Here is a 10,957-nt window from a genome sequence, read left to right on the forward strand (position 1 = left end):
CTTTCTTGGGTTTGTCTTGCAGTAGGAGGCTTCCGGGTACACGTCTGGCTCTGTTGATCTGTTTCCTTATTTCCTCGTGCGGGTACTGTAGTTTTGAGAATGCTTGGTGGAGATTTTGTAGGTGTTGGTCTCTGTCTGAGGGGTTAGAGCAGACACGGTTGTACCTCAGTGCTTGGCTGTAGACAATGGATTGTGTGACGTGCCCAGGATGCAAGCTGGATGCATAAAGGTAGGCATAGCGGTCAGTAGGTTTTCGGTATAGGGTGGTGTTAATGTGACCATCACTTATTTGCACCGTGCTGTCTAGGAAGTGGACCTCCCGTGTAGATTGGTCCAGGCTGAGGCTGAGGTTGATGGTGGGGTGGAAGCTGTTGAAATCGTGGTGGAATTTTTCCAGAGTCTGATACAGTTCTACGGCGATCTGGAAGCCTACTTTCGCCGTCTCCAACTCAAGGAATACTTTCAGGACAAAACTGAACAGCGCACTGATACACAGGTACCCTCCCACCAACAGCACAAGAAGAACTCCACATGGACTCCTCCTGAAGGTCAAAATGATAGTCTGGACCTCTACATTGAATGCTTCCGCTGACGTGTACAGGCAGAAATTGTGGAAAAACAACACCGCTTGCCTCATAACCTAAGTCGTGCAGAACACAATGCCATCCACGGCCTCAGAAACCACCCAGACATTATCATCAAAGAGGCTGATAAAGGAGGTGCCGTTGTCGTCATGAACAGGTCTGACTACCAAAAGGAGGCTGCCAGACAACTGTCCAACACCAAATTCTACAGGCCACTTCCCTCAGATCCCACTGAGGAATACACTAAGAAACTGCAACATCTACTCAGAACACTCCCTACATTAACACCGGAACAAATCAACATACCCTTATAGCCCCAACCAGGGTTATTCTATCTACTACCCAAGATCCACAAACCCGGAAATCCTGAACGCCCCATCATCTCGGGCATTGGCACTCTCACTGAAGGACTGTCTGGATATGTGGACTCTCTACTCAGACCCTATGCCACCAGCACTTCCAGCTATCTCCGTGACACCACTGATTTCCTGAGGAAACTACAATGCATTGGTGACCTTCCAGAAAACACCATCCTAGCCACCATGGATGTAGAGGCTCTCTACACGAACATCCCACACACAAGTGGAATACAAGCTTTCAGGAACAGTATCCCTGATGATGCCCCAGCACAACTGGCTGCTGAACTCTGTGCCTTTATCCTCACACACAACTATTTCAAATTTGATGACAATTTATATCTCCAGATCAGTGGCACCGCTATGGGCACCTGCATGGTCCCACAATATGCCAATATTTTTATGGCCGACCATATTTATGGTCGTCCACTCACGCCCCTTCTCTACCTACGCTACATTGATGACATCTTCATTATCTGGACCCATGGGAAGGAGACTCTGGAAAAATTCCACCACAATTTCAACAGCTTCCACCCCACCATCAACCTCAGCCTGGACCAATCTACACGGGAGGTCCACTTCCTAGACACCATGGTGCAAATAAGTGATGGTCACATTACCGCCACCCTATACCAAAAACCTACCGACCGCTATGCCTACCTTCATGCCTCCAGCTTCCATCCCAGGCACATCATACGATCCATTGTCTACAGCCAAGCACTAGGTACAACCGTGTCTGCTCTAACCCCTCAGACAGAGACCAACACCTACAAAATCTCCACCAAGCATTCTCAAAACTACAATACCCGCACGAGGAAATAAGGAAACAGATCAACAGAGCCAGACGTGTACCCGGAAGCCTCCTACTGCAAGAAAGAAACCAACAGGACTCCACTGGCCATCACATACAATCCCCAGCTAAAACCTCTCCAACGCATCATCAGGGATCTACAACCCATCCTGGACAATGATCCCACACTTTCACAGGCCTTGGGTGGCAGGCCAGTCCTCGCCCACAGGCAACCTGCCAACCTGAAACATATTCTCACCAGTAACTGCACACCGCACCATAGGAACTCTAGCTCAGGAACCAATCTATGCAACAAACCTCGATGCCAACTCTGCCCACATATCTACACCAGCAACACCACCATCACAGGACCTAACCAGATCAGCCACACCATCTCCAGTACATTCACCTGCATGTCCACAATGTAATATATGCCATCATATGCCAGCAATGCCCCTCTGCTATGTACATCGGCCAAACTGGACAGTCGCTACGGAAAAGGATAAACGGACACAAATCAGATATTAGGAATGGCAATATACAAAAACCTGTAGGAGAACACTTCAACCTCCCTGGCCACACTATAGCAGACCTTAAGGTGGCCATCCTGCAGCAAAAAAACTTCAGGACCAGACTTCAAAGAGAAACTGTTGAGCTTCAGTTCATCTGCAAATTTGACACCATCAGCTGAGGATTAAACAAAGACTGTGAATGTCTTGCCAATTAAAAAACCAGTTTCTCCTCCCTTGGTTTTCACACCTCAGCTGCTAGAACAGAGTCTCATCCTCCCTGATTGAACTACCTCATTATCTCTAGCTTGCCTGCATATATATACCTGCCCCTGGAAACTTCCACTACATGCATCTGACGAAGTGGGTATTCACCCACGAAAGCTCGTGCTCCAAAACGTCTGTTAGTCTATAAGTTGCCACTGGATTCTTTGCTGCTTTAACAGATCCAGACTAACACGGCTACCCCTCTGATACTAATCTTCTGTTTGACTTTTGTTGCCAGTAACTGTATGATCTCATATTGAATTGTTTTTCCAAGGTAGTTGTGTGTGTGTACATTTCTTGGGTGGTGACTCCTCTTAAATGCTCCTGGAGTACAGCATCAAACTGAGTCATCAGCTCCACAGTTTTAAGGAAGTTTCCATTGTTTGGCACATACAGCTGAACTGAAGTTCCATGCAGTGGCACGATTTTGGGTAGCAATGGCAATGAGCCTTTTCAGAACATTTTGCCAGTAAAGAGATTCTGATGCAATCTTCTCTTGATGCTCATCATCTGTGGTGGCCTTTAACCTTAGTCTCATCTCAAGCTCTGGTGATTTGCTGCCTTCTCATAGCATGCCAGATTTCTAGCCAGATTTTTCCAGTCCTTTGTTCCTGAGGAACCCAATGTGGCTGGAACATTAGACTGGAAAAGTTTGCAGCAAAAACAATATGCAGCATTCTCGGTTTTTGAGTACCTAAGCCATCGCCTCTCCACTTTGTCACCATTGGGGGTTTCACACCAGTAATGTGTTGGATGGAAACTTCTATTTTCGTTGTCTTTGGAGGACATGAAGTTTTTCACTTGCTGTGGCCCAGGCAGTACAAGGAAGTCCCCTAGCCTACTGCTCAAGTGGGTCCTCAGTCCTTGATCATCTAGACTTAAGGAACTAAACTCATCAGCAGCTCTTTTTTGCACCTCCACCACAGTCTTCTCTGATCTACACTTTTCTTCAGGAATGTGCTTGGTTACATCCATTTGAAATGGAGATATGGATGCTGAAGTAGCTGCCAGGTCAACTGCAATCTGACAACTGGAAGATCAGGCATCTCCTCATCATTCACATCCTCACTGGGGCTGGAAGGCTCACTGTGAACATTTGTGACTATGTATCTCAGGAAAGCACCTTTCTGCTTAGATAGAAAAGCTTCCTTTTGCTTTTTTTCTTTTTCTGAATGCTGCCTAGAGGGGCGTTTTTTCTTTCACTCATGACTGCTGTTCTGTGCCAGCTATAGTGGCTCTGAACACTCAGTTGAAGGGGGAAAATAAGCGGACTGTTAGCAGGGCCTGAGTGAGGGAAAATATTAGTGTATCTGGGGGTCTAACTGGCTCCTACTACTTCAGCCTGCCTGTTCTCCTCAAGTGGGTTCAGGGAAACAAGAAGCTCCCTGAGAAGCTGTTAATCAGTCCAGGCTCCTGGGAGTGCTACAGAAGTGCATAAGAGGCTCCTCCTCCTCTCTCTCTCTCTCTCTCTCTCTCTGCAGCTCCTGCTGCTTTCTGTTATTCCCTCTCCCCTTTTCTCTTGCCTGCCTGTTATGTCTCTTGTGCCCTCCTTCCTCCAGTGCAGCACTCCACCATTTCTGTGCATCTAGAGCAGAGAGAATACATATACAACAGATACATACATAGCAACAGATACAATTTTCTATACTCTGGGTCCTAGTGGCACCCTTCCACAATCTAGCACCTGAGGCGGCCACATCAGTTTGCCTCATGGTAAGGCCAGCCCTGCCTAATCAGTTACTTATTATAGGTATTCTTTCTTTAACTTCTTTTTTCCCCAGTAACTTGATGAAAACTTGCCAACTTGCTGCTTTGGATAGTCATTATGTTCTAAGGAACAAGGTTAGATTCATTTTAATGGTTATAGATATTGATTTCTTCAAATGTGATGCAGATACTCTATTTCTTATAAAAATCTTTTACTTATCTCTATCTGTAACATACTAACCATTCTATGATAATAGCCATAGATGGACCTGTCTTCCATGAACTTATCTAATTCTTTCTTGAACCCAATTATACTTTTGGTCTTCACAACATTCCCTGGCAGTCTTTCACAGGTTGACTGTGGGTTGTGTGAAGAAGTACTTCCTTTTGGTTGTTTTAAACCTGTTGCCTTTAATTTCATTGGGTGATCCCTAGTTCTGTGTTATGTAAATAACACTGCCTTATTCACTATCTCAACACCATTTGTGATTATATAAGCCTCCATCATATCTCTCTTTAGTCATCTCTTTTCTAAGCTGAACAATCCCAGTCTTTTCATGTGGAAGCTGTTCTATACCCAAAATCATTTTTGTTGCCCTTCTCTGCACCTTTTCCAATTCTAATATATCTCTTTTGAAATGGGGCAACCAGAGGAGGCTCATTCTTCCAGCATATTTAGTTATTTAAATGTTTTAATTGTAGCCTTTTATAACTTTAGAGTGGAAATTTCACAGGTCACTAATAACAGATTCTTTTCTTCAGTCACTACGTAAGAATTTGTATTAAGTATGAGATTGGTAGATGCACACACAGACATTGAGTTTTAGGTATTGGAAATAAATATAATTGAAATCATAGAAAATTATAATAAAGCAAAGTAAAAATAACAAAATGTCGTCCTCTATTGCTCAATCTTATGGAGACCATTAGAAAGGAAGACGGAAAGAACAATAAATGGAGCACATTGCAAGTGGAAGTGAGGATTTGGCCTGCTGCCTGCTCTTGTTATTTTGTTGAACCCACTTGTAAACATAAATGTATTAGCTTTTATACTTTGAACACCCACACATGTCCAGGATGATGACTTGTTAAATTTTAGCCCCTTGCCTGTGCATGGTATCCTGAATGATCATAATTAATGTTTCAGCTATTAACATAAGCTATTTCCATCAGCAAAGAGTCCTGTGGCACCTTATAGACTAACGGACGTTTTGGAGCATGAGCTTTTGTGGGTGAATACTCACTTTATCGGATGCACCCACGAAAACTCATGCTCCAAAACTTCTGTTAGTCTATAAGGTGCCACAGGACTCTTTCCTGCTCTTACAGATCCAGACTAACACAGCTACCCCCAATACTATTTCCGTCAGTACATTTCCTAATATTTTTAATACATCAGTGTGATTAGCTCCTGTTACAAAGTCCCTAAAATTCCGTTATTTCAAAAGTTGTACTGGTACTTTTGCAATTTACACATTTATCACAAGGAACATATTACTAAATATAATCTATGCTAACTCCTATGCTATTTCTGCTAACAACTGTAACTACTAATAGACATCGCTAGGCCTCAGCTTTAGTGCCAAACTTAACTTAACATTAATAATGTTAACATTTATACTGTATGTTTTTTGCTTTCATTTTAGCTATATTAGCTTGACTCATAAAAGTAATTTTGCAAACAATATATGAATTAAGTTTGCCTCAGAACCTCTTCAGGATAATGGCCACAGGTCAACAAATAAGTTGTAGTAGGTTTAGGCCTTAACATACATTGTTATAATTTTAAATTTAATTTTAAACAGGTTTATTTTTAAAAGAAAAATGTATTTAATTTATAAAATATGTGATTGAAATGAAAACATCTGATTTATTTATTTTTAAAACCATCAATTGTATTCACTCATCTCAAAAGTCAAGAAATGCCAAAGGTTAAGATTTTCTCCCACAATGTTAACTCAGCTAAGTTACATATAAGTGGTGGTTTCAAATCCTGTTTTCCTTGTTAAATGTAATTTTTGTTTTTATTAATGCATACCATATAGTAGAAAGGCTGTGTTGCTAAGCTGAGCTAATGCTGTGAGACAAACCATTTTTGATTTGTATTTACTGACTTTTGAATGCTTGACTTAGCAATCTTAATGTTACAATTTTTTTGAGGGAAGAGGGAGGAATTTGGTATTAAAGATGAAGCCAAAGGGGAGTTTTGCCTCAGAATTGAAGATGTTATCTTGCCCAGTTATTGCTTGTCCATATAAAAATCCAGTTGAATGGTTTGCATGGGAAAAGATTGAGTAATAGGTAAGTATAAACCATTGTTAAGTGTGTGTTATTCCAGTTGATTAATGGAAAGAATGAATCCACTGTAGCTACCAATTAATGCTCCTTTACAGTTAGCACTGGAGATTCAGGGATTAATCCCCAAAGATCAGTCTCAGTAGAGGCCATTACATAAAGGACATCAGGATTTAGTTAATTACTCTTTTCTAGTCACCTTTGTTAAATCATGCTACCTCTCTGCATTTGTATGCAGTATGTTGATATGTGCATTGAGATGGACTATATAGTTTTAAGAATTCATACTGTTGCTTGATAAGTGACCACATGTTACAAATGGTAATTTGGTATGTAATAGTGCCCAATATTGTTTTAAATGTCTGACAAACATATGCATTTGCCATTTCACAATGTGTGTAGCATTAGTGAAATTGCATTGTGAATACTGTATTTTGCGCCTTCAGCAACACAATATCATGCATCAGGAGACTCAGTAGGCTTCATGAGAAGAGTATGGAAGGGTATTTTAGTCAAGGTCAAAGCTAAAAGAAAAGGCATCCAAAATCAGACTTTGCAAAACACAATATGAGCCTAATCTTGTTCAGTCAATCCATTCCAATTTCCTGTCCCAGCATCACTGTCATCCTTATTTGTTGTTAATCCTATTAACCCATTGGTTCAGATTGTCATGCTTTCCAGATATATTAGCACGCAGCAGCAAGAAAACCTGGCTCTTAGGAGCTAGGGGTCAGTTACAGTTTGAGATGTGTATTGAGATGAAGCACGTTAAGAAAAAATTCTACTGATGCTCTTGTCTTGAAGGGAAGAATACTGTGCACTTCCTAAGCTTTAGAAAATGTTTAAGGTTTGCATTGCACTCACGCAAAATAATTATTGGGACCAGAAATGTTTCTTTGTGGGACAATACGCAGATAGAGACCTCATATGGCGTTTATATTAAAATTTTTATCAATATAAAATTTAAGAGATTTTAAGGTTTAATTGTACAACTCATTTTCAATGGAAATTCTGTGATTTACAAAGGGATGTTTACAAATTTTACAAAGGAGGTCCTTGTGGTTGAAAAACATAAATCTAAATCCTTATTTGATATTTATTTCAGCTGAATTAAATTAGAAGGATTTGCATTATTATCTGAGTAGCAATTCAGATGGATTAATCTGATGATCTCAACAAAATATGAGAACTAAATGAGTGAATTAAAATATGCGGGATATACTGCATCTTGATATTCAAGCTTTTTATCCCTTCTGGTTTTGGTAAAAGTTACTTGATTTTATAACTGAATATACAAAATGTCAATAGATTTAGACACATCTGGAATAATGTTTACCTCTTACCCTTGGTAAAAAAAAACAAACAATTATGCTCTTCCAATTAACTAGATCTATGGTTTTAAAATATTTTGGTTTACAAATTCTGAATTATAATTGCAAAGAAGCCAAGAAAACATAGATGTTTTTAAGCAGTTTACTGTTTGAAACATTTGAAATTGAGATATGCAAGAACATATTGTTATACATCTTAACTCCTCTACTTTCCTTGCGTTTATTGCTCATTTGTACATAATTAGACTACGGCTTTCTTTTTTTGATGTTGTGCTTTTTCCTCTTAGGTTTGGACTTATTCTTCACAAAGATGAGCCTGTGCTCCAGAAAATGGATCTTGAAACTATGTCATACATCAAGACAATTAGTTTAAAGGAGTATAATTGTATTCCTCAGTCTCTGGCTTATACACAACTTGGAGGATATTATTTTATCTGCTGCAAGCCTGATACAACTGGGGCTCTACCACCACAGCTTATTGTGGACAGTGTCACTGATTCTGTGATTGGATACAATGGTGATGTGACAGGCACTCCATATATCTCTCCAGATGGACACTATCTTGTCAGCATTGATGATGTGAAAGGTCTCATGAGGGTCCAGTCCTTTACAATCAGAGGAGAAGTGCAGGATGCATTTGATATTCACACTAACTTGCACATATCTGATGTTGCTTTTCAGCCATCATTTACTGAAGCCCATCAGTACAACATCTATGCTAGCTCCAGCACACAAACTGATGTGCTCTTTGTAGAGCTCTCCTCTGGCAAAGTTAAAATGGTAAAGAGCCTTAAAGAGCCTGTCAAGACAGAAGAATGGCCATGGAACAGTAAGAACCGGCTAATCAAGGACAGTGGTCTCTTTGGCCAGTACCTTATGACACCTTCCAAGGAATCCCTGTTTATCCTGGATGGAAGACTCAATAAGTTAAATTGTGAAATTACTGAAGTTGAGAGAGGCAACACAGTAATTTGGGTTGGAGAAGCATAAAGAATCATATTAGATAATTACCAAATGAATAGTTCTACAGTACATTGCACTTAACTCCATTCTTTAAATTTAGATTGCCTTCCTTTGAAATTTAGACCCTTCTGTATCTATCATTTGTTTGGTTCAGATAAAATTTGATATTAACTTTGACATAAAAAATTATTAAAACTTTGATTACTCATCAAAGGGACTTATTACTAATGATCATCTGAGGATACATTGGTTGATTAAAATCAATATTGAAATTTATGGTACCTTAATAATGAGAGCAATTATAAAGCTTAATTATGAAATGATACAATATTTTAAAGTAGTAAAAAAAACAAACCTACACTTCAGGGAGTTTCAAAGGACTTAATATGATCCATTGCACTTGTAAGTGGCATACTGAAATATATTTAAATTCCAGTTTGGTTTTCTTCCAACAAAAATAAGAAGTGTTGTGCAACCTTAGACTTCTTAAACTGAAATGTTCTGTCCTGTCCACTGTTCAATCTTTTTGTGCCTTGAAGGGAATGTCTCACAAGGAAAAGGAAGAGTAGAAATTATTTATTTTATTCCCAGCGTGACTACAGGATTTTGTGTCATTAAAAAGAAGCATTTAGTATCTCAAGTTTTTAGTCTCCATCAGGTTGTGGAGCATGTTACTCTGTGTTTTGATCACTGCAGTTTGAGAAATTTATTTTTATTGTCAGTTTTAGTTGAGATAATTTCAACTGATAGCAGAAGATTTACCTTTTTTGTGTCAAGTTACTTTGCTATCACAGGGTTGTATCAACAGGGAGTTTCAGGTCTATTAAAGAGAAAAATGATGTGTATCTGCTTAGAATAAATCACACTTTGTCAAACTGATATGAAGCTTCACTTGTCCTGGCAAGAAAACTTATTTTTTAAAATTTTATGAAACATGCATTTTGAAGAACTTAACATAAAACTCAGAACTGGATTTAAGACTACAACCAGTGGATAGAGTTTTTGCTTGTGCATTATGTCATATACAAGTATTTCGTAACCTTTTCCATTTCTTCAGTAGATTTTCCACACCAAATCTCTAATTGGATTATTGCAAATAAAATAAAATAAAACATCTCTTGAATTTTTTTTTAGTTTAACTAACTGTTACTCTAAATTTGAACATTAGCTTGCACATCTAAATGAGAATGATAAGGTTCTTAAATTTAGAATAATGATAGTATATAGAATCAGAAAAAATGTGACTAATTGAAGCCAGCAGTAAAACATCTATCCGGACTTACAGTAATGACATAAAAATTTTGGGTAATTTTTATTTTTTATTTTCATAAGGAATGCTTATGAGCTTTTAAAATGTCCTTTGTTTACTAAAGCAATTAGGAAAAAAAATCTTTTCTAAGTAAAATTTTACTCCAGTTTAGATTGTGTAAAATCACTTAGAAACCTGAAATTTTCTAGCATTGTAATTGTGTGTGTATTTAGCATCCTGTGCTGTGTGATACAGTAGATCTCTCTTTAGCTTGAGGAAACTTCCTGGCAGGTAGATTTAATTAAAATAAAAATCTGCTTACATTTCTAGCTACTAAATCTGTTTTCCTTTTTAACAATTTTTCCCATTGTGAGTGAGAACCATGTAAACTGTTACTCAGTTATTTACAGTAGTCTGTCACTTATGCATTTTTCTTCTGTAACTGACACTATGTGGATGTTCTGTATGTAGAAAATGCTTGACAAAAGGAGAATAAACCCCTTAAATTTTAAACATTCTTGACTTCAGTGAATGTTGCAATACAGCCATAATTATATTTTATTGTAGTAACCTGAGAAACATATAACACTACTTTTTATTTGAAGGCCAAGGGAAAAGAGGCCTTTCATCACCTACTGCATATCATGAATGATATATGCAGCATATGTTTTTTGTTTGGAGAAACTTTACATTTGCTTTTATACAGAAAGATTCACAACTTTTATTTATCTATACAGCACAGTGTGATTGTCTCCAACAGTAAAGCATACTTTTGAGAGGCTGTTCCACATTATGTGTTAGCCCCACTGTCTCATTGAAGTATCAATAAAACAGTCAATTACCAGTTTGGTCAAAGTAAATTTCTGTAAGTATTGAAAAATAATTGGTAGTAGATGGCACTTTAAG

At 38.6% G+C, this 10,957-nt stretch overlaps 1 protein-coding gene across 3 annotated transcripts in view; it reads left to right on the plus strand.

The window, feature by feature from the left end:
• Positions 1-10,564, plus strand: part of FSTL5 (follistatin like 5) — a 578,464-nt gene extending 567,900 nt beyond the window's left edge. For all 3 annotated transcript variants that reach the window (XM_030564448.1, XM_030564450.1, XM_030564449.1), the window contains one exon: positions 8,127-10,564. In XM_030564448.1, the coding sequence (XP_030420308.1) occupies positions 8,127-8,829 (703 nt within the window). In that variant the 3' untranslated portion in view covers positions 8,830-10,564. The remainder of the gene's footprint in view (positions 1-8,126) is intronic.
• The last annotated feature ends 393 nt before the right edge of the window (positions 10,565-10,957 follow it).

This window comes from Gopherus evgoodei, chromosome 5 (genome assembly GCF_007399415.2).
Source record: "Gopherus evgoodei ecotype Sinaloan lineage chromosome 5, rGopEvg1_v1.p, whole genome shotgun sequence".
Lineage (NCBI taxonomy): Eukaryota > Metazoa > Chordata > Testudines > Testudinidae > Gopherus > Gopherus evgoodei.